Consider the following 24,599-nt stretch of genomic DNA (forward strand, 5'->3'; position numbering starts at 1 on the left):
AAAGCTTTCCTTGGGAGCCCTTTCCTCATCTCTTCTGATTTCTGACTGAGGGGCAGCCCATAGGGAGCGGGAGACAGTTTATTCCTTGGTGTCTGTTAAATCCCTGAGGATGCCTGCAGGGATTCTAGTTGATACTGACAGTTTCAGTGATGCGGATACTTCCCTCTGTGAAGCAGGCTAGATCAGCAACTCATTTCACTTGGGTCCTGAGGAACAACTCTCAGATCCTTCTCTGGTTCTCATTTGGTTTTTGTCACCTGTCACTGCAGCCTGTTCAGGTCGGTCACTTGTGCTGGCTTTGCGCTGTGTTCCAGCTTGAGCTTTGGCTGCTAACCAAGAGATTGACAGGCCAGTTTCCAAAACACAAATGCTTTCTGTGTCCTTTCTTTGCTACTCAATCTTGAGCAAGGGATGTCAGTACTCAGAGGTGGTGACAAAATCTATCGGGTCAATCTGAGTATGCTTCTGGGATGTTCACCCACTCTGTCACGTAGCTCAAGTTTCAGCACTTTGTAGGTGTCACAGCTCCCTCTGTCAGGATGGAGAAGGTGATGTTAGAAAAGTGGTAGCTAACCTTGCCCCGGGTTGCTGCTAATCTCACCTTTGTGATTGTTTTTGCTCTTATCTAGTCTCAATATAGAAGTCCAAGGTTGCCTGTGACAAAGCTTGTCACTCTGCCATGCCAGAGTCCATTTCCAAAGCAATGCTTGCTCATAGCAGTGCTTGCTCATGCAGTTAAAAAAAACCCAAACCAACTTCAACTTACTTTCAGGATTTTTTTTTTCACCATCTTATTATTTATTAAATGGTTTGGAGTGTTTTCTACTAGCCTGTTATATTACTGCTAGTAGTATGAAGTCGTAAGATAATAATCTCTTTAGAAATGTGTAGAACTAGATTCTGACTGTGAGACGAGGTAGATGGCAATTAACTGTGGATAGTGTAAATGGCGTGCTTTAGATGGAGTGATTTTAAGTTTCTTTGTTTAAAGGAGCCTAAATTAAAAAAGGCACTTGTATTAGCACTAGTTTTTTAATCAGATGAAGCTTAATAGTGACACATATAAAACTTTTTAGTTGCAGAATTCTTACATTCTCCTTTTAATAGGAGTTAAAATGCATAGGTATTTGAAACAGATTTAGAAAGTTATGTCTCTTCCCTTCCTTGCAATCCAGACTTCAGTAATGTGAGAAAGGATAACCAAAAGGATGGGATAGGAGAAGGAGAAAGATGGCTAGCAGAACTAATGTTCTAGTGAGTCTAAAATAAGGAAGAACTATAGAAGATTGCAAAAGCTCCAGGAAAAAAACACCCAGTATTTACAGCAGTGAGTTCTCAGGATGAATTAAAGCATGGGAAGGTTACATTGAATTTTGTTGTGAATAGAAGTGTAAGTTCAGGTTCTTTCTCCAGTTTGTTTGCTTTGCTGTTAACAGTTGCACTGGCTTATTTTACAGTGTACATAACCATAAATATTTCAGCAGCTATGGTTTTCTAGTATTGGAGCTTGTGGTATCAGATGTTGATTTATATTCAAGTTGTATAAGTTGGTATCAATTCTTTTAATAATATTTCTTTCGTTTTCTACTCCCCTAATTCTTGCCACTTGGTAGCTGAGAATTGAAAATTAACCAATAATTAATTCTGGCATTAACCTCTTCTTCAATGCAGGCAATGATATCACAAGATTTTTAGATACTTTAGCATATAATGTCTACCCTCTTTGTCCTTTATATTTTCAATATAGTTTATTATGATTCATTTGTAATGTGCACTTCATTACTTAAAGTAGTAAAGAGCGCTTAAAAGCATTGTGGCACAAGGGGTCTTACTACTTCTCTAGGAAGAAAAACGGATATATATATATTTTTTGGCTGGTGGAGCGTTTTCAAAGTAGCAGCAAGAAGACTGGTATATGGTAACAAGGCAACATTCAGCAGCATTTCTTCCTGGTTTATGTGGCAGCCCTCATCCTTTAGTTCATAAATGGGACTCTGTAGGAGATGTCCTGTTCCTGAATTAATTTTTATTCAGAGGAACACAAAGGATATGTAACAGGCTGCATATGTGTCCATTTTTTTCTCTGCAGCTAAAATAGAATTTTAAATACTTTTCTGTTTGCTTCCTCCCAATTCTGTCCTGGATAATCAACACAGCAATATGTCCAGGGCTGGTGTTCCATTGAAGTAAATACTGTTCCAGATGCAACCAGACCTTTAAGCATCTCAATATCCAGATAATCTTACACACGTTCATAGAAGAAGAAGGATTTTCTCACTCTTGAGTTGCAGCTTGTTGAAGGTATGAGCTAACCTAGCTCACTCCATTAGGGATGGGAACTAACTACTAATGTAACAGATTCACTCCTCGCTACTCAGAGCATTTCTTAGTAGAACGGTGTTGTGTGACCATAGTCTTGGCACTGATACACGTTTTCCTGTGTCAGGGGTAGCTTTGAGGGGCATTTGCAGTATGAACACCTCTTTGGCATGCAGGGTTGGGTTTTTTGGCAAAGCTGCAGTTGAGCTCTAAGATTTATTGTAGCGATGTGGCCAAATAACTATTACCACTATTGCCATTACCAGTGCAGCTACATGCTGTAGGTACTTTTTGACTGGACATATTTTGGTTGTAAATTTAATGATTTTTTTTTTTAATATAGATGCCAATTAAAAAAAATAAATCCATAGTTTGGTATTCTTTGAAATAATAAATATTTTGTGTATTTTAGTGCTACAATAAAATTAACTTCAATCTGTAGAGTACACAGTAGTTACTAGTTGCTTTTATTCACTCTGTATCTTTTTGTGGCTATTGAATAGTTTGTAGACTTAGTTTTAACATAGTTTATGTATTTTCTGGAAGCAGAAGTCACTGGAATGTAGCAGCAGGAAAACCCGAACCTATAGTGCTAAGTGCCCTTTTTATGGTATGGGTTCTGCTGTACTTGTAGGCCCCGGACAAGAGAGGAGGTAATTGTTGTTTTGTATTTCAACTTCAGGTGAGTTCCTCACATGAACTCTTAAAGGAAGGTTTAAAGACAGGCAGAAGTTGGTTTTAAGGAGTAGAGAAGAGATCACAGATCATTCAGGCCTGATAGTCCTCATAGGTTGGCAGGATGTTACCCATCTCGTTAGGGTTGGCCTGCCCAACACGATTGTCAGGTCTTGCAGTGCAATAATGGTCCTGCAGCACCCTGCTCCCTGGGTTTGGCTGCCCGTGTTCAAGGCCAGCTCTGACACCATGCTGCTGGCTAATCTTGGATCAGACAGTTGGTTGTCACAAGCCTTGTCTGTGGCCTCTGGCCCATGTCCCAGGAGCTGCGTTTAAGCTCAGGTCCTTTCCTGAGCTCCCCGGGGGTGTGCTGTACCTGGCTGTGCATCTTGCTCACCCTGACGCTGCCCTGCTGACTTGCTTTCCCGCTTGATCCGAGACCCACCCCCTCACTGCGCATTTGTCTGGTGACCACTGGGTTTGTTTGGTGACCACTGGACTGTTGGATGAACCACGTTTATAGCATGGGATGTCCTAGCCTGGGATGGCGGTCTGTGGCTGTGAGGTCCCTGCCCCTGCCTGCCTTGGCTCCCATTTCACCTTACCCTGCAGAGCAGCCCTTTCTTGCTGCTCCTGGGCAGTTAAATTCTGCAACTTCAGCAGCAGTGTGTGTGCATTTGTATAAAATACTCTATGTACCCTGACTACCTGGAGAGCTTAAGTTGCTCTGCCTGGACATTTGGACAGAAAATTCAATCTTGAGAGCTGAAACCACTAATTTGAAATAGGAATACAGCTCAACAATATTTACATTTTTTGTAATTTACAGATAGATATGTTGGCCAAAAGAAAAACCACAGACTCCACAACCCCAAACCAAAGAGGAACACCAGGAAAAATCCCATATATTAGTTTGAGCCACAAGATGCTAAACAGAATTCCAAAATCGCAAAGCTTAACTTCGTGAGTATGTTCTTTGGCACTTGGTCCTTGATGAGCAAATTCCTCTAGTGATACCTGATCACTCAGCCCTGGGCTATATTCTTTGTTTGACCTTGCCTGGAAGGAGTGATGGTTATGCTCACATTTTCTGTAGCATTGAAGATTTTATCCCATTTAATTTGTTGGGATTTATTTATTTATTCTTCACAAAAGCATGATACTATTTTAAGTTTTACCGAGTGAACAGAAGGCAAAATTTAACTGCCATACACATTAATATTTTAACATAAAGCTAGCATTTAATTTGAGAAGGAGCCATTATTAGTCCATTAATATTTGGGGGAAGTGCATGAAAGGTCCTGTCTTTCTAATCCTCCGTTGTCTCAAGCTCCTTTGACCTTACTTGATCCATGGTCATTAGCTTTGTAATCCTCTGTCATTCATTTTTTCTTATCAGAGGATTTACAAAGGGTGATGTTTGACATGCCTTCCAAATAGTTAATGGCAGTCACTTACATGTTCAAGTATATTTGTCCTGTTTAAATCGACATACAGAATGGAGGTACCAATTTTAGTGATACATATATTTGAAACCTTGATGGTTTTCATGCTTGGAAGCCAAGGATCATCTGTTTTAATTTTATCTGAGGCCTTAGTCCCTCACTAGCTGTATTGATTCTGTTGGGATCATCCCTAAGAATTAAGTAGCTTCTGGGTGATGTTTTATCTTACATAGTTCTTAATACTACTTTTATGAATTGCAACCATGTTAACAGTTACACATCAAGCTGAGTTGAAGTTGAAATAATCATGTAATCCAGCAGGTGGGTTTCATGCTATTAAGGCAAAAGGAAACATTAAGGCAAAAGGAAACGTACATTCTGTGTGCATTTGGGACAACTATGGGTGTTTACAGGTTTGGAAGGTGACTTATATGTGGTAGAAAGGAATGTCTGGGGAAGCTGTAGACCACCATGTTGATGTCTATTCAGTCTGAATGTTTTGATACTATATGCTTTCTACTCCAAGCAGTCAGATTAAAAATATCTTTGTGAGACTGTTGGGACTTGAACACCAAAACTTTAGATCTTCTGGCTGTTAATCATGTCAAACATTTAGTTTCTGCCAAATGTTTTTTTTCTCTTTTAACATCTAACTAAATTTCAGCACAGATCTGTTAATCTGAGTAAATTATAGAACATGTAGATAGGATCTTCCTCAAAGCTGGTTTAGAACGTCTCCAGTTGGACATTGATTCTCTGACTGACATGGCAATTATGTTACACTTCATTTGATTATGAAATAATTTTGTTTCAGTTTTTCCTAACCTTTTTCCCAATTTGTCTTAGAAGTGTAGTGTCCGGAAATTTGTAGGTAGAATATCTTTAAACCTTGGTATGTTTGAGTTTAGGTTTTAGAATAAACAGGAGACTGAGACTTAGCCTACAGTAGATTTTCCTTTGACTTCAAAGTGTTTTGGTGTAGACAGGGGACAAATGCAGTATTTTGAAGACAGTTTCTTTTTGATTCACTTAATAGACAGTATTTAGTAATATACAGTGTTTCAGACAAACTGCGCTTTTTTTGTTTTTCTGATAAGAGGTCTGATTTTTTAAATAGAAATTTTATTGCCTTAGATGATTAATCTTATGCATATCCATTTTTTTACTTCTTTAAATGGGAATTGCATAGACAAGTCAGTGTTAAGGAAGTACTAGCTCTGGGATGAGGACAGTTGGGGACGATAGAGCAAAAGAGGGTTGAAATGGATAAGGAAGGCTTTGTCAATGTGACAGCTTGCTCCTCAGCACAGTTTGAAATGGAAACTGAGGTTCATCAGTCATTCTTCCCTGCTGAAAAAAAATGTTTGTGAAGTCTCACAGCGTGGTGTCCTTTCTCCCAGCAGATAACAGTTTATTGCTTTTTCCTAGCCTTAATGACAAGAGTTCAGCGTGGTATGAGTAGGCTTCAGTTTACTGATGGTACATAAAATGTTGGTATGTGATGTACCATGGTCAGGTTTCTCTTTTTCCTTTTCTGGAAGATGAAAATTAATAATGATTTCCTTTCGTTCATGTGTTTAGGTTTGCAGTCCAGATAATGTTAGTTCAAAAGACTTTCTGTGCATAATGATACAGAGAAGTATAGCAGGCTGTTGTTGGTGAAGCTCTCTCTCTCCCCCCCCCCCCCCCCCCCCCCCCCCCCCTTTCTTTTGGTTTTTTTCCTTGCACATGATGGGCTACAGAGAAAGAAACCAGATTTTCCCCAAGACATACGAAGGAAAATGGCAAAAGAACTTACCATCTGACAGCAGTATGGTAGCTGCTACCTCTTTAGCTAAGTTGTCTCATTACAATAATGCTTTTTGGCAATTAATTAATCATTTATTAAGACACATTTTGTTATTTAAGGATGTCTGTTGGGATTATTAATTTGTAGTTATTACTTCACATCTGGGCACGCTTGTTTTCTTGCCTGCCACTCTCAGCAGATGGATACCACACTGGGAAGTCCCTGATAACATGTTTATCACTTTACTCTCTTTTTAATTGGTAATTTATATTAAGAACCACTCTGCCATGATGATTTAGCTCCTCTGATGCTTTCTTTACTTTTGTACTTTTTTTTTTCTGGCTTGCTTTAACTTCTGTTTTAAAAGCCATATGAGGGTAAGGAACAGAGACATGACAGACTGTCATTATTCTATCTGCAAAAATGATAAGGCATATTAGGAGGGAGTGTGGGCTGTCCACAGCTTGAGCCCATCAAAGTTATCCCTTTAGAAGGTTTATGTTTTATGAATGAGCAAACTACTGTACTTAAAAGTAGCCCATCATATACTTCATGAATTGTCAGAAATGACAGTAGAGAAATGTTTGTGCATAATGGTCCTATATTTTAAAGGATATACAGTAGGACTTGCTACAAAAACCAGCAGCTTTTATCTCATGTTATGGTATGAAAATGGGAAATGAGCTTTCTCCTGATTGCAGCTAGAGGCTTAGGACATAAGATTTTTTTCTGGAAGTGTATCTTCCCAAACTTTGAGTAAATATTTTAGATGAATTAGACATATTATAGGGTGAGGTGTTAAAGAGTTCAGTATGATATTTGCAAAGCCTCTTCAAAACAACAATGCCCTCTCAACCAAGCCCCAAATATTTTGCTTGCAGTAACCCAAACAAATAACAAACCCCTAAGTTTTCAAAAAACATTTGTCTATTTCAGGTGAAAATCTTAGAAATTGGAGCAACTTAAAAAACCCAAACAATTAACTTGAATACTTAAGTTGCTGATAGATGTAGACCAGTATGTAATAACGATGTTGACATAAAGACTTTGCAAGACTTTTAACATTCTCATACTTGCCTTTTAAAAATAAATTGAAATGACCTAAAAATGCCAGGAGCAACCTAGCTTCTCACCCATTATTGTTTAATCATAATAATATAATAACTTTTCCATCAGTACATTCAAGGAATGTATAGTAATTGTCCACAATTGTAGAGACATGTTCAGTCAAGTACATAGTCTGTATTTTCTGATTTTTTAAAATCAGAATGTCTGGCATTGTCAGTTTTATCAATTACACTGATGCAGAGAAGCCTACGTTTTTAATGAATACGAGGGTTTCATTTTCAAGTCTTGTTTTATAGAAGTATCCATTGGATTTCTGAGACAAAAGACAGTCCTATAATCCTAATACAATCAGAAGTCTGAGAATATGTTTGATTTCAGAGTGACAGCATCTTCTATAATTTGAGATGGTGAAAGATGGGTTTAGAGGCAACTCCAGCCTACAGTATTTGAAATTGCAGTCAAACTGTTTCAGCATGCATGATTTTCAAGGCTTGGTTTGACCAGCGTAACATTCAAAAAATGTCGTTAACTGAATGATCAAGTATTAAAGCCCTCTCCTCCGTCCTGTCACCCTTGGTGTAAGAATATAGGTAGGTGGGGGAATAGTGTTTTCCCAGTTGCTCTATGAAATGACAGGATTTATTAATTTGCAGTATCTGTATGCAATCCAATGAATCTTTATAACCCAACTTCGACACCAGGTTGGAGGAGCTAGTTCCTGTTACTTCATGTTGAAACAGTTTCCTAGAAAATTCATGGTGAACACCATGAAATAATTTTGTCAGGTACACCTGGATGTGGTAGTGCCATAAGGAACTAGTGAAGAACCTAAAGAAGAAAGGGACTATTATCCAATCAAGATGTTTGGTCACTTGTAATTTTCAGTATGTTCTTAAATTTTGACAAGTCTTTAACTTGGACTCCCCTAGAAGTTCATGATTCTGAGAGGGCTTTCTGTTCCTTCTAAAGACACGGTCCCTCTATATGTCTTAAATTTGACGTGAAAATTCACTGATTATTTTACAAGCTTGTGACCCTTTTAAATTTCTAATAAATTTTCCTAGGCTTTTTGGACAAAGTATGTAACTCAATCTTTATAGTGTATGAGTATTAAGGTCTTTTCCTGTTTTCTTTTTTGTTGTTGTTGTGTTTTGTTTTTTTTTTTTATAAGAACATTTATTTTATAATACAAATGTGGTTTGTATCTCACCAAAGGATCAAATTTCTAACTTTGTGTAGTTACTTTAACCTATTGTGTTTTCTCCTATATATTTAACTCTACCTTTATTATAAAGTTTCTCAATCTTAACAACTGTGCTTAATGAGGCACTGCCTGCCTTTTGATCGTGGAGGAATCTAGTGAGAAGGCTGACAGCAGACAGTGTCCTTTATCTACACTGCTGTTTTCTGAAAGGCATTTGAATAACAAATTTTTATGCTTGGAGAAATAACTTCCTTTCAGAAAAGTGAATTCTGTCTTAAAACTAGGGAGATTTTAGGTACTGCGCAAATCCTGTCTGTATTATGGCTTGGACCTTGTGGACTTTAAGGAATGTTATTGGATGTACAGTGATTCTGATTTTACTAAATCACTTTCCTCAGCTGAGGTGGCCTATGTTTTTTACATCTGTTGAAAGGTTATACAGGTGTAGTGCTAAGTTAGTCTAACATAAAATGATGGAAGTCTAACACCTAGGGGTATTATGAAGGTGAAATGACTTTCTTTGAAATGCTTCTGCTATATAAACCAACAGCTGGATTATGTTAATGTGTGATTCTTACGCAGAGTACATTGGTAGAGAACTGATTTCATTAGCTGTATGGATCTCTGAGTTTGCCTACAGAGATGAAGATAGGTATTTTAGAGACACTTTCTCCTATTTTTTTTTTTTTTAGTGACTTATTGCTCCTTTTAAAGAGCATTTTTGCTATGGTTAAACTTCACAGCAAGTCACGTAAAGTCACTTAATATTTTGCCTTTTTTTTTAAAGGATGAAAACTGTGCGTTGTGGCATATCACATATTTCCTGTGAGCAGAAAGTTGGGCCAGCTAGTGTATTATGTTACCTAATGTAGTTGGAATTAAGAGAAAGGCAATATAATAAATGCTTCTGTTTATCAGTTTTCAGATAGGCATGAAAAATAAGCAATTATAGGTAGACACCTGTGATGAGGTTTCTGCAGTGGATTATGAAGACTTATTTTGATGATAGGGAGTGAATTTCAGTGCTGCAGCTTTTGTCAGTTAAGTTAAAAGGAAGTAATTCCAACTGGAGGGAATATCAGAGAAAAAGCAGGCTTCAGGATGAGCTGCCCTAAGAAGGATTTTTGATGATACACAAACTGACTGTAATAGGGAATTAAGCAGCTAAAGCAGGAAAACCCTCTGGACTAGAGTTTATAATTTTAGCTTGAATTTTTTATATACATTGGAAAGAGAGCTGTAGAGATGGCTTAGTTTTGATATTGCAAAGGGCAAATAAGTGGTGTTTGCAAATATATGGGAAAAGCAGTCTGCTTGCAGAACCTGTTTTTATTAGTTTCCATAGTGTAGAAAAATAAGAAAAGGAAAAAATATTTTTATTTGATCAGAAAGTATGACTTTACCCTCTGAATATGAAGTATTATTGTCTGTATGACTTTAAAGAATGCTAATTTTTGATATAAAATCTTCCAGTGTTATGTTACTATCATGCTTATGTGCAAGAGCCATTTTGAGTTTTATTTCTCATTGCTCAGTATCTCTGAGAAAGCAACTTAAATTTTTCTGTTCTCTGATGCTAGGGAAGCAAATCTGTCAAATACAAAACCTGCATGTGTGCCAGCAGTGTAATTAGCAGAAGTAAGCTTTTACTAGGATTTTTTTTTTTTTCAATGGATGACATTGTGTAAGATACCTGCGGTGTGCCTGGCTTGAATGTCAAGTATCTAGCATTTAATATTGAGGAAGTTCTTTTAGTAGTGTGTTACAAAACAGTTTGAAAATTCTTTTAGGGATAATTAAGCCTGTGTCAGAATCCTGACTTAGGAGTGGGTTGACTTGCACTGCTGAATATAGTTACAGGTATCTCCACTTGTTGTTGGGGCCTGGTATTTGGAAAAGATGATTTTTAAGTAGGACCTGTCTGTGTGGGATTTAACCCAAATCCACAGGGGATTACCAGTTCTAAGCTGTTTCTGCTAAGATTTGAGTGGAATTGTAACACATTATTTATCCCATAATGTAGCAATAATACTGCACGTGTACTACTAATAAACTACTATTAATCATAGTATGAATGCAGATACTTAATAATGTACTACTACTGTTAATATACTGATGTGCATGTATAATTAATATGTTTGCAAGAAACATAAGGGAGGGTATTTTGGTGGAAAGAGGCGTTGAGACACCTGAACTCTTGAGAGATGTATCTTTCTAGAATTTCCTTCCTTCCACTGTCTTGAAGCACAAATAATTTTCATAAATAGGGGAGAAAATTAATTTTTTATACCTTATTAAAAATCAGGTAACAGTCTGGTTTAAGCTCCATTCTCTAGGAAAACACAACTACTCTGTAGGCAAGCAGCGATGTCAGTTACAAAATTTATGAGAGACTGCATTTTGGAATGTATGTGTCATTATGAATGAAAAATGCTTTTAAATGAAATGAAAAATGAACAAATGAAAAGCATTTAAATATTTGCTGCGCTCATTAGAATGAGGAGTTAGGCTTTAAAAAATCATGTTCACAAACATATACTTTGAAGTTCTTACATTGTCCTGCTAGACATACATGATACACATTATTGTCCATGTCAGTCTCTTCATCACACTCCTTGTCCTCTGGCAAGTCCTTGTCTGGTCATGCTTCGCTGGGCACCGTGATGTTGTTTCTACAGGTTGTCAGGTCACATTTGTACGTCTCTGTGCCGAGAAGTACAGTCCTGTTTGGTGGGTTCGTTACAGTTTTTGCTTTGAGATATGGTACGCAGTCAAGGGAAAACTAACTTACAGTCATTTTCCTCCAGACTGCCTTTATCTGAAAGTGAAATCATGATGATTTTATTTGTTATTTTTGCTTATGAATCAGATTGTCAGTGGTTGATGGAAGAAGATAACACACCAATAAGACCTGTAAGGTCAGATGCAGTGGAAATGTATCTGGTCAAAAGAGGCACTTACGCCTGTCTTATTGACTGTGTACGTTGCAGTTCCTGCCAGCCATCCTAACAAAATTTTAGGAGTATCCAGATGTTTCAGAGGTAACCAAGATCTTGCTGAAAGGTTTGATCTTGCCATGATGTCAAATGACAGTAAGGTCTCTTAACTATTAAAACAAAAGTAGCTGGAGGAACATGCCCAAACCCTTTTAGTTTTTGATTAGTAAAGTCTGCTGGAGCATTGTGAGGATTAATCTTAGTCCTGATGCGGTTTTCCACAGAGGAATTTCTCAGTTATGATTATGTACTAAGTACCAGCATATTAATGTTCAGTGAACCCACAGTAAGTGACAAGAGTAGAGTTTGTGTCCCAGGTTTAGTACTACTTGTTCAATAAAAATCAGTTCTTTGATTGTGACTTATATTTTGGTAGAGGAATACATGTGTGTTACGAACTTTAGGAGAACTTGAAACAGAGTGAGTTCCAGGCTTGATTAGGGGGGGATTGATTTTCAAACTCCAGAGAGACAAAGGTCAGTAACCTTTCTACTCCTGGCAGGGTTACCAAGGTGGCATTCAAATCCTCAATAGATCTTGCTATTATAGAGGCAGATTTTCAAAGGTTCTTAACTCAGCTTCTGATTTACTGATTGCTATTTTAAGCCTGCAGTATGCCTGGGTAAACTGAGCTAAGAGTGGCTATTTACAAACTTTTGACAGCTTGCACAAGACCTGCTCTTTTGAGAAGAGACACACAATTTTGATGCTAACGTCTTCCTTTTGCACTTTTTCTGCACAACGTTTTAATTAAAACCTTTGGAGTGTTTGAGCAGACACTGATCTCATTTGGTACTTCTCATTTAGAACTTACCTTGTGTGGGTCACCGTGGTGTATTTTGACCTCAGGCTCAGATCAGTGTCTTGACAAGTCCCCTCCTCTGAGGTTTCCTCAGGTGTCTTGGGCTGGCTGCCCTGGAACTTTTGGAACGCACATTCTGACATGAAACATCTCTTTGAAACACATGTGGTTCTAGTTAGTATTAGGTAGTGAGAAATAATATCCATGCTGCTTTTTACATCATGATTTTTTGATGGCTTTTTGATGGTCCTTCTGGCTTCTTCTGTGCTACACAGAGGAGAAAACATGCAGCTTCTTTCACAGAGCCTGTCTGAATGTTGAAGGGAATTATACAAGGGCAGTGCAACAGCAGTGTGGGCTACAGTACTCTTACCTCAGTGTCAGTCTTCTTTAGTAAAACGGCAATTTCAGTTTATTTTTGGAACCTGGCTTCACATGCAAAGTTATAAAGGACATTTGGCTGGAGAAGCCAAATTGAGCATCCTTACGGCAGGCCTCCCAACGCTTCTGACTGCAGAAGTACAATACGTAACACACACAAGTTATCTGGGTTAGAGTTGAGAAGACTTTGCAAGACTTGGATGTACATGGTAACAGATTTTTTTGATGAAAATGTAAAAATGCGTTGATTACAGAAGAGCCTTAAACCCCAAATTTTTCTGGATTGCGTGCCAACATTGCAGAAAATGCATGCTCAGGACTTGCTACATGTTTCTGTTACTCTGAGTGCCATTAAGTAGCTAAGTATTTCTTCATTTTTCTGTGACCATTAGGAAAGGATTGGTACTTGGTGCATTTGTCCCTTACTGTGACAGACGTGAATGACAACGTACCTGAATGGGCCATGGAGCCCTTCCCGTTCTTGGCTGTGGTTTCCCCTGAAGCTGTGGGAGGTACTGAAGTATACAAGCTGCTTGCTGTGGATGCAGATGAAGGGATCCATGGAGCTGTAGAATATTTTCTCTTGGAAGGTAAATTTTAACTCTCTCCTTCCCTGTGTATTAGGCTTCAGTATTGTGCCTTTTGTCTTTTATCCTCAGTTGCGTTAGTGAAAGAACTTCTGTTCATCTTACAAAAGGTTCATAAGCCTTCAGCTCCGTGTGTGAGAAGTTTGGCTTTTATTGAGGGTACAGACAGATTTGCCAGATTTGAAGTGTGTTCTCCCTGCAAATTTGGGTTCCTGCCCCAACTGTCCCCCGGGGAAAGGTGAGGCTGGAGTAGTCTGTACTGCTCAAGGCTTTGGCAAAGGGTTGGCAGCGGTGGCAGTAGTCAGCACCTCTCTGCTGGACTGCTTTTTTTATGAGATAGGGCAGTATGTGGAGCACAGTTTGTTGAGTGGAGGGGGTTAGTGTTCCTACTGCCTTGTGGGAGCTGTGCTCCTGGTTTGTTTCTAACAACTTTTTAAGGGTCTGGGTTGGGCCTTGGCTTTGCAAAGCTAGCACAGGCTCATTAATAATTTTCTTTGTGGGGCTCTCAAGATAAGCTTCAGTGACAGTTCAAAACTGTGTAAGCAGAAGGGGAGTAACAGTACCTCTCCAAAGGTGGACTTGTTCCTCTTGGCCAGGACTCTAGCAGGGTATTTTCTGGTAAGGGATATAGGTCAAGCAACAGCAAAGTACGGAGGATAAAGAAGAATGATAATTGTCCAGAGAAGTAAAATGGGACTTAGCAATGTAATGATAAATGTAATTACTGATTTCTGATTTCTAAGTTCTAAACAAACTTTTGAATTTTGATGTGCATGCTGATTCTAAGCTAAAACCAACCAGGGAATTGATACTATGTTCTCCTCTTAAATAATCAAGTAAAAATGTTCTTGCTGACAACCATTTGTGGATCTGTTCTTTTTAGGTGGGGAAGACAGATTTGAAGTTGAGAAGGACACTGGCTGGATTAAAACTACAGGTCTGCCATTGGTGAGGGACAAAGAGTATTTACTGACTGTACTAGCAGCAGATAAACTCGGAAGCAAAGGCTCTCCAGCCTCTGTATCTGTAATTGCTGGATCGCGACCACCACAGTTCACCAACATGTCATACTTGGTTTATGTTCCTGAAAGTATGCTGCAAGGAAAATTGTAAGTAACAGTTCAATATAATGCAGTGAGATTGTGTTCCTAGATTAATTTCTGTTTGATCTCCCCGAAGCCTCAGTATTGTCTGTGAATTGTAAACAGATGCTGTAAGTAGCAGTTTAGAGATCTTAATATAAATGAACAAGATATAGTTTGATTGATGTATTTTTAGTCACCCTTTTATACAGAAAAGTGGTATTGAATAATTATGGTTTCTTGCTTTTTTAAATTATATGGACAGTATTAGTAGATGTTGATTGCGTCGATTTTCAAACAAAATGCAGAATACAAATTAGGACTGTTATATCATGAAGAAAGTTACCCTTGAAAGTTCCTTGAAAAAATATACTGATTTTGTGTGTTGAATTTGGAGAAGTGCCATCTCCCTCAAGTGAAAACTGGGGAAAAAACAGAAGACTGTCTTTGCCGTCTTCATTATGGTGACAAACCGAGCAAAAATGAAGATGCCACAAAACTTGCAGTTTTGTTTTTCCATCCTTTGTGTAACCACGTGCATCTAAATATCACAGAAAACGTTAGTAACATAGGTCCACCTGAATACTCAGTTCTGTCATTCCCAAACTGTTTTGTTCTTACAGCAAACATTTCCTCTTCCAGTTGAATTGAGAATACTTCTGTCCAGTAAATGTCTTCCTTGTGTGGTCATTCAACTGTTACTCATATCATATCATCTGTAGTGGTGCATTTTACTGTTCAGTCTACAACAATCAATTTTACAGTGACTAAATAACCAAGGTGTGTTAAGATTAAAAAAAGAGCAACTGTTAATAGTAGATAACAAGATTGTTCTTTAGAACTGCAAAAAACTTAAATAGCACAGGCATAAAAGAAATGCAAGAGTTACAAAATGCTGCGATACCTAAGAAGTGCCTGCCATCTTAGGTTCAGTAATGTTCAGGATTAAAAATAATGAAATCCTTTAGAACTATTTATCATTATTTAAAAATAGGTTTGCACACCTAAGATAATAATAGATTAGTCATTTTGTCAAATTACTTGGTAATATCCAAAATGAACTAAATATTTAATGTGGTTATTACTGTGTCACGGGAGATTTGAATATACACAATGTGCCCAGTGAAAGTTGTTTCCTGTTGCATGTTGACCAGAAACAGTCATGAAAATCCATTTAGAATCCTAAAGCTTTGATTTTTAAATTGGACCAATAACGCAAGCATGCAGGAAAACAAAGTCTCTGTTGTGCACTGGATTTCTGGGTTTAGGATTTCACAAGCATTACCAGATCTTTCTCTTCCTTTGGTCTGACACTAGTGCTAATGTGCTAGCTGCATGGGCAGTCTGATCTGATGAAAGACAAAGCCAAAAAGAAGAAAAGAAGTTTTCAGTTGGGTTGTTAAATGTGCTCATGGCATGGCTTTGTGGTTTTTAGTGCTGACAGGAGAGGAGAGGTGGTGTGAACATGCAGCCAGGTAGGGAGTTAGAAGGAGGGCAAAATAATTCCTGTTGGCAGGAACATGGTCGAGCGCCTGCTGAAACTGACTGTGAGACTACATCAAAGGAAAATACAGAAACAGGCTAAAGTGAGATAACGACCTACAGCAATCTTTTGCATTGTTTCAGTAGTGCACCCGAGGGAAGTGAGGAGGCAGCAGCATGGAAATGTAATGCAGAAAAAGGTGTTCAGGCAAACTGAGTTTTGTCTTTTTTGATTGTAGTTGTCACTAGATCATACATGTCGGTGGGCTCTCCAGGGAGACAGAGTTATTTTTCCTAAGAAACCTGCATGCTAAGGCAACAAACACTTGAGAAATTAGTAATCTGTTTTAAAGCCTTCAAAAATATTTATTTTTAAATTCCTTCTTTTACTTCATACTGCAAGTCTTTTTCCCACTTGAAGAGTTTAAATACATGGGACTTAAGTGGAAAAAAAAACAGTGCCAGACAAGAGCTAAAACTGTATGTCTGTGTAATATGCACACTGTTAGTGACTAGCTTTTATCCTTTTGCAGTTATCTGTTGAAACTTCAGGGTGGTATGACTACAGCAACAAACTTACTATGCTGTTATTAAAATGAATGTTTTGCATCTTACTTTATCTTATAGTTTCCTGCCTGAAAACCACCACTACCATAGAAGAAAGTTAGAGTAGGCAAATTCAGCTGCAGCAAAAATGAAATCCTCGGTTCCTGTGTTTTTAATCCTGACTGTGTTCTACTTCGGAGATTCCTATCTTTATCTGTTTAACCTCAAGATGATAGAACTACTGTATACAAAATGTTTGAATTTGGTGTTTAGGTACAGCTGTCACCGACTTCAGTGAGTATTGCTCTGATCAGACCTACAGGGTTGCACCATCATTTCTGGTATGTATCATTTTTGTCATGTTTTTCAGTATGTTGTGTTATGTCCTCAAGGGTCTTTTTTTTTTTTTTTTTTTTAATGCAGCTTTCTTACTGTCTCTGCTGTATCATATCAAAAGAAATCCCTGAGCTACAGTTTACTGACTAATCCTAGTGGTCTATTCAGTATTGATCGAGCAACAGGAGATATCAGTTTAACTCGGAGTGTGGATTATGAGAGTGACCAACACCAGTATCTTCTTTTGGTCAGAGCAGAGGAAAATGAGGAAGAGTTCAGCAGTGCAGCTGAGGTGGGTGTTCACTTCTGGCAGTCTGTATGTATTTCCATTTTCCTTCAGCCTTCCATACAGATTCACTAGGTGCTCCCATTTCCCCAGCTCATGCTGTCTATTCTACTGTCCTCTTAAAAAGTCTTTCTGTCTGTGGGTAGATGATGAGGGATTGTTCAGGTACTCTTAGAGTTCAGTCTTGCAGACGGTGAAAAGGCTATTTCTGAGGGATCAATATGTCATCCCATCATAGGTCCTAGGCCTTATCTGGGAAGATAGGGAAACAAATGTGGCCAAGCCAGACATGAGGTTTTGTCTTACTCTAAACCTACATGAAGTATGATATATATTTGAGATAATTCATATTTAAAACAAAGGTGGAACAGAAAAGAATTTGTTTCACATCAAGAACACAAAATGAACTTGTAAAGAAAGAAGGTAATAGAAACTCACAGATATTGAAAGATGATGATTCATGGCATTTTAAAAGGCTGTTCAGCAGCAACAGTATTTCTAAATATAGTTATTACACTGGTTTGAATTAAAGGATTCACTGAGCTAGGAAATCCATACAACATACCAGTTTGTTCATGCTGCAGGAAATAAGATGTACGCTATAGAGGAACAGGCAGCAGAATGATAAGGAGCAAGTGTGAGGACACAGAGAGACTGTGAAACAGTGTGTCAATGTAACAAACAGTGGCTGAAGCGCACCAGAGGCTGATAATTTCTATTGATCCTTTTTTGTACTCCGATAGGAAGGGTGGTACAATATGACTTGAAAGAAGATTATGAGATGATTTTACGAATACATTTAGCCTAAACGTAGTTTACCTTGTACCTGCTTTAACCTCAATAGTTAAGAGAGAGCAACTCTCAGTTTATAGAAACCTATGTCAGGGTAGGTAGAGTATCTGTCTACTCATTGCACTGTAGTGCAGAATACCTCAACCAACTTCAGATGGTCTGAAGTGTAGTGGTATGGAGTGCCATAAAGGGTAATTTAACGCACTTCTTATTGTCTGGAATGTGAATAATGCAACTGTGGACTCATATCTGATATAAGAATAAGAAAATATTTCAAAAGATGTTAGAAGCAGAATTGTATTTCTTACTTGTTTTGCCATAATCGGTTCCATCTACGTCTGATTTATGCTGCTGTAATTGAATTCAGAACTTGGTCTTGGAGATTTATACTCTAAAACATAATATGCTTGCCAGTAGAATTTTTAGTGTTACAAATCACAGAAGTATTAGAAGATACGATAATGGGAAAAAGGATGCTTGGAAAGCAGATGGTCCGTTTTCCTTTAAATTAGTAATAAGGAATAATCAATGGAGATGAAGGGTAAGCAGCAAACATTGCTGCAAGGGACTAAGACTTGGCATTCCAAATATTTTGGAATCTAATATTTCAATGTTTCTTAGCAGGAAAAGAGAAATCTTAAGAAAAATGGCTTATCCTATGTGCTATGACTTCTGAAGACCTCAGGAATGTTTTTGCGAAATTTTTAATTTTTCCATCTGATATTTCTAAAGCAACGAAGTCACTGCCTTTATTCACTTTGGCTGTTTAACGTTCCTCTCTTCCCATTAAGGTTTTGGTTGTAATCACAGATGTGAATGATTGCATCCCCGAATTTGATCAGTTGATTTACAGCAAAGTTGGTGTTCCTGAAACAGTTACTATGACAACTGCGCTTCTACAAGGTTAGTACTTCTAAAATGATTTGTTAGGTTCAGTATGAGTTTGGTTTTTTTTCTCCCACTAATTAGAATTCAGTTCTGAAGGCAAAATTACCTGCCCCAGCATGGGTATAGTTGCAACTCTCTGAAGGCAAATGGCACCTTGTAGAATTGGATCATAATTATTTACTGCTGTCACAGCCCAAATAATTTTGAGGGATGGGACACAAAAGAAACAAATCTTCTTTGTAGGATTTTTAAGTAACAGAACTTCAGTTGTGGTTGGTATTATAGCAGCAGGCTTACAATAGCAAACCTGCAGAGTGATGTTGAATCAGAAATTATGGACACATCAGCTAACTTTCTCTGCCGGTCTTAGGAGTCCTACGTGGGCTTGCTGTAGGGAATACTGCTCTTTTGCATTAAAAGCCTCTTGCATGGTTTAACTGTTTTACGTGAGGTTTTATTTGGATGATTGAGAAAAAGACTCTGCTTCTTTCCAATGTAACCAGTAACTTAAGCTTTAAATGATGATGCTCTGTAAATTATGTAAACTTTGATTTTGTAAACCACAGAAATCTTATCTTGAAAATGTTTATATAAAAATGAGTAGGTTCTAGCAATACAACGAATTTATGTCACCTAAGCAGTTGCAGAAGGGCATTATATTAGTCTTTAACCCTTGCAGAATCTTTTGATAAATCTTGAGGGGGAAAAACGAAATTAAACTACAAGAAAAGTGCTGTTCCATAGCAAATAGGATTTTATAACCTTCTGCTGTTCTTCTTAGTGATTTACCCTGTACTGATGGTAGTCTGTCAGTTACTGTTCCGGTATCTGCGCTTTTAGCATAGGTTTTGTAGGTTATAGGTAGGGTCTAACAAATGCATAAAATGCATCAATTGAATAATATATGTAAATATTTCATCTTTAATCACACAGGGTGTGATCTGTCCAAGTGATCTTAAGCCAGTAGTATAGATTAGGTGGACATGAGAATATACATCTCGGTGTGAGAATATGTTCTTGGTAGTACTCTTTAAATCCAGCAGACAAAGGCAAGATCTAGTGGCTGAATTCAACCAGGGACTTGACTTAAAGGTTACTTCAATAACAAGCACAGGGGATATAGCACAGTTTTATGATTTTTTTCAAGCACCACATACCAAGACAAATAGTTCTATACTACACACTAATTCTGTTGTTAAAGTACGTAACATTCCAATTCACAAACTTTGGCCTACACAATGTTTTCCTCTTCTCTTTTAATAGTGACAGCCACTGACTGCGATTCAAAAGAGAATGCCAAATTACTCTATTACGCTTTGAGTCAAGACTTCAGTATTACTTCAGATGGTACTATTTTTCCAGCAACACGGTTGGACTATGAGCAACCTGACCATCTTTATGAGTTTGTAATTATGGCTGTAGATCAAGGGGAAGAGCCGAAGACTGGGACAGCAACTGTTAGGATCCATGTTTCAAATGTGAATGATGAAGCACCTGTGTTTTCCCAGACAGTGTAAATACATATTCTTAAAACTCTTGGTATCTTTGTCTTTCACTGTTGCTTTTTGTATTGTGGTCAAAAGGCTGATTGTTACAGGATAGTAACTGTCTTTGGTTCAACCAAATCTGAGAGTTGGACTGACAAATGCGGGATCATCTTTTGACTCTGTAACTCTCTTATTACCAGTAGAAAAAAGAAAAAAACCAACCCGGCAGCTTTAAGTTTGGTTCTTAATTTTAAGGTTTAGGGATACTTTCAATGTATAGTAGGACTTATGTATGTAGCTAGCTAGAAGTAGTATATAGACAGTCTCTTTTGACAAATCTTGCACTTATGTTTTTGCCAATATGTACTGAAAGACTATACATTTCAAGAAAACCCCTCCACCACCCGAGAAAATCAAGCAGAAAAAGCAGGCGACTCAGTACTGTCCTCAGCCTGGATCCAGAGTACATGGTAGAATTTTGTCTTTTAATTAGGTAATTTAAGCTTAGACAGAGTCAGCAGTCTGCATCCCTGGCTTATAATTGTTACAGAAAAATGCCTAGGTGACAGAATCCTAAATGACCACTGAATTGTAAAAAACACAAGATAAATGTCAATAAGCGGATTCACTTAATTTCACTTAGTCTCATGCCCTACAAACTGAACTTTTTTTTTTCCCCTCCTTCTTTTAAAGCATCAGTAAGCATTTTTTCTTCCATAGCTGGGGCTCAGAAGCATCTGAAGCAATGTCAAAAGTACTACAAACTTGCATTTGTGTTAGAGGCTTACTAATGGAATTCCCAGTCAGCTTCTGCATCAGCCTTCTACTCTTAAAAGTAGAAGTTGCTCAGAACAAAACCCAGTCAGAGATTTCAGTGATGCTAAGCTTGTGGTTTAGCTGAACAAAATATCGAAGCTTTCTGACAGTCCTTATTTTATGTAAAGTTAACCTCTGGCTTCAAAATATTGTGCCCTCCTTTCTTTTCTAAACATCTCCTACGAGATGGGGCTTGGAAAATTGATCTTTTGTAAATTCTTACTGGATCTCTATGCATTTGCAAATACTAAACCAGATTAAATTTCTCACTCTTCAGATGATGCCTGTTTTTCATTTATTTATTTGTTCTAATAGTCAGGGTCATTGAATATTTATTTGTATCTGTTAGTCTTGTATTTGTTCCTGATTTTTTTAATCAGAAATGAGTGATAGTATTAAAGGTGCTGTAAATGTCTCTAACAAGTTTGAAGTAGAAAACATAGTTTAAAAAAAAGCGCCTGCCAGCTCTTTTATTTGAAGTTTACTGAAGAATACTATGAAAATGAACATTATTTTAAATTACCAAATATTCACAAGAAGCTGTTCTGTTCCCTATGCAATAGCAGGGAAACCGCTTTTGTATATTTGTGTAGATTTTCATTGGAATTCCTGGAATTCAAATTAGCTCAGGTTTTTGTTTAACCAGGCTAACCAGGCTTTGATTTTGCTTTATCATTCCCATAATGGAAAAAATCTTGAACCCAAAGGTGAATTTCAGACAGAACTTAGCTGAAGTTTTCTGTGAAATAGATTAATCATGAACACCTGTAAATTAGGCCCTGTTGAGAGACTAAGTTTGCAATGAATGTTATTTTCCATGGCAAGCTAATGCAGATTAAGATGATGAAGTTGTCTTTCTAGCCCTTTGTTTAAATAGATTTACAGTCCAGTATAAACTTATCATTCCTTGCCCACAAGCTTTCTTTCATCACGGTTATTCTTTATCTCAGTTGTGAAATACTTAAGGCTACCACTCTCTTTCATTTTGTCAGTTTTTGCTTTCTTCTTTTTAAGAGACCTCTTGTGATGACTTGAACTTTTCTGTCCCTATATTTCATGTTCAAAATTATCAGAATTACTTTTAATTTGCTTTCCAGATAGAGAGTTAAGACAGTGTCCTGAGGGTTGTGACTGAGCTAAACCAGAATAATTTACTTCTCTTACTTCATTGCATATTGGATTGGGGGAGGAATAAAAAGCTATTTCTATGAAGGTTTTGATGAAAACATACATATCTAGACAACAAAAGTGAAAGGAGTTTTCTGTGCATCCATTTTCTTTTTCTTTCAATTTTTTAGTATTTCCAGCGTATGGAGAGTGGGTCCATAAGCACTCTGAACCCAGTAATTATATATACATATGGTTATACATACATCTATTTTATCTATGTTGTTTGCTGCAGCCAGTTGTACTTCATTCATGTGGCTGAGCTTTGGGATATCTACTGTGGACAGGTCTGTAGTATGCTTAGTCTGGCCTGTGCTCAATCCAGTCAGATAAAATAATAAATATTTGGGACTTTGCTAAAGCAGGGGGCTTTTCTACTCCAGAGAGCGTTAAGCTCAGGCTGATAATGCCTCTTAAGAGCTTACAATGTCAGTAATGTGCCTGGACTTGAGAAGAGATTTTTGTAAAACTGACTTTATGCACATATCCTCCAGATCTGGTTCTCATCTTAGTCATGCTGGTACAGACTACACTGAAAGCATTTGGAGTGCTGGTGTCAGAAAGTGCTATAACAAGCAACGCTTTAACTTAGCAAATGTTTGCTTTGGTTCTGTGAATCATGCAACTCATTTTTATAAAGTAAAAAAAAATGAATTCTGCATTTAGTGCAGGTCTTGTTGCAAAGCTAAGCTTCAAAGCTTCAGTACTGCTGAGAGTTTGCAATGGCAGTCTGGGAGGCAGCAACAGAAAGGCGTGGATGGTTGGATAGACCAGCAACATTATCATTTCACTGGTTAGCAAAGCAGCAGCTTATCAGTGCAGTTGTATTGGTGGATTGCAAGTCTCTGCTGTACCCTTTGTACAGGTAGTCAGTAGGTGTTGTGAAGCGGAGTTCTGCATATATTATTTCCTGTCTAAATTCATAAAGGTGGTGTTGTAATTTCTTTTGACAGCTATAGGAGTTTTGTTTCTGAAGATGCAGGCCCAAACACACTGGTTGCTACAGTTAATGCTGTTGACCCTGATGGAGATGGTGTGACATACGATATTCTGTCTGGGAATCAAAAAGGAAACTTTGTTATTGACCCTAAGAAAGGTAATAATATATTAGCTCTCTGCTACTGCAGGCATAATGCTGATTCTGACGTGATGCAGCTTGAATTTGGTCTTTATTAGGTAGCAATTATAAAAATTGGATAGCATATGCTATTTTTGAAGCTAATATTAACCTATTTAAAAGTAGTATAGGAAAAAGATATGATTGTTCTAGTCTCTCTTGTAACGTTAAAAAAATTGTATCATTTTCCTAAAAGCTTTGTATAATTGATGTATCTTGTTTGTTGTTTGCTTTTGGTCAGTAACTTAATAGAGAGCATTATTGTAGATAACAGGTAACTTAATAGACAGTAATGTAATAGAGAATGTTATTATTGATAAAGATGTGACATTCCAAAATGTCAAACAAGGATCTGAATAACATTTAATCTAGGAAACTAGTTTCAAAGTTGCAGCAAGAAAGGGCTGCTCTGCAGGGTAAGGTGAAATGGGAGCCAAGGCAGGCAGGGGCAGGGACCTCACAGCCACAGACCGCCATCCCAGGCTAGGACATCCCATGCTATAAACGTGGTTCATCCAACAGTCCAGTGGTCACCAAACAAACCCAGTGGTCACCAGACAAATGCGCAGTGAGGGGGTGGGTCTCGGATCAAGCGGGAAAGCAAGTCAGCAGGGCAGCGTCAGGGTGAGCAAGATGCACAGCCAGGTACAGCACACCCCCGGGGAGCTCAGGAAAGGACCTGAGCTTAAACGCAGCTCCTGGGACATGGGCCAGAGGCCACAGACAAGGCTTGTGACAACCAACTGTCTGATCCAAGATTAGCCAGCAGCATGGTGTCAGAGCTGGCCTTGAACACGGGCAGCCAAACCCAGGGAGCAAGAGGAAGAGTGTGCAAGGCCTGTAGGTGCTCTCCAACCTTGACATCCACCTGCTGAAGTTAGCCTAAAATACTGTCAGTAATCAAATAGCTGCGTTAGGAGAAAAAGCTATAGGGTGACAGTTCTGACTGGAATAGTTTTCTTTGTGCAACTTTTTCAATAATTTGGTTTTAACTGAAGTGGACATTTGAGTTTTCAGATGAGGGTTTTATTTTTTTTTTCCTATGCTTATGTCTATGTCCCGATTATGCATGTGAGCAAAGACTTCTTAGCTGAGTTTACTTATTTACTGACACAAAATGATGCATTCGTAGGCAGAATGAGGCTACCACTGTTTCGTTACAGTGAAGGCAAAAGTATATAAAATACGAGCTAAGTATATTTTTCATTTAAGGACAAAATAATTCACATGACCAATCTTATTTAGCCAAGAATACTGCATGCATGATGAAAAAAAAAAAAGTGTGAATACTTTGTTGTTTAAGTAATTTGTTCTGAAATACCAGGTTTTACATT

The 24,599-nt window shown here is 37.9% G+C and overlaps 1 protein-coding gene across 6 annotated transcripts in view; it reads left to right on the top strand.

Annotated features, from left to right (window-relative positions):
* The window catches only part of LOC119157655 (neural-cadherin-like), a 68,393-nt gene that overhangs the window by 2,091 nt on the left and 41,703 nt on the right, over positions 1-24,599 (top strand). For all 6 annotated transcript variants that reach the window (XR_005107623.1, XR_005107622.1, XM_037408729.1 and 3 more), the window contains exons 2-7: positions 13,072-13,269; positions 14,150-14,375; positions 16,800-17,004; positions 18,582-18,693; positions 19,942-20,191; positions 23,102-23,244. Coding sequence is in view for 4 of the 6 variants with exons in the window: in XM_037408729.1 (XP_037264626.1) it covers positions 13,072-13,269; positions 14,150-14,375; positions 16,800-17,004; positions 18,582-18,693; positions 19,942-20,191; positions 23,102-23,244 (1,134 nt within the window). In the remaining 2 variants the exon portion in view is untranslated. The remainder of the gene's footprint in view (positions 1-13,071; positions 13,270-14,149; positions 14,376-16,799; positions 17,005-18,581; positions 18,694-19,941; positions 20,192-23,101; positions 23,245-24,599) is intronic.

The sequence above is a fragment of the Falco rusticolus genome, chromosome 15, assembly GCF_015220075.1.
Source record: "Falco rusticolus isolate bFalRus1 chromosome 15, bFalRus1.pri, whole genome shotgun sequence".
NCBI classification, from domain to species: domain Eukaryota; kingdom Metazoa; phylum Chordata; class Aves; order Falconiformes; family Falconidae; genus Falco; species Falco rusticolus.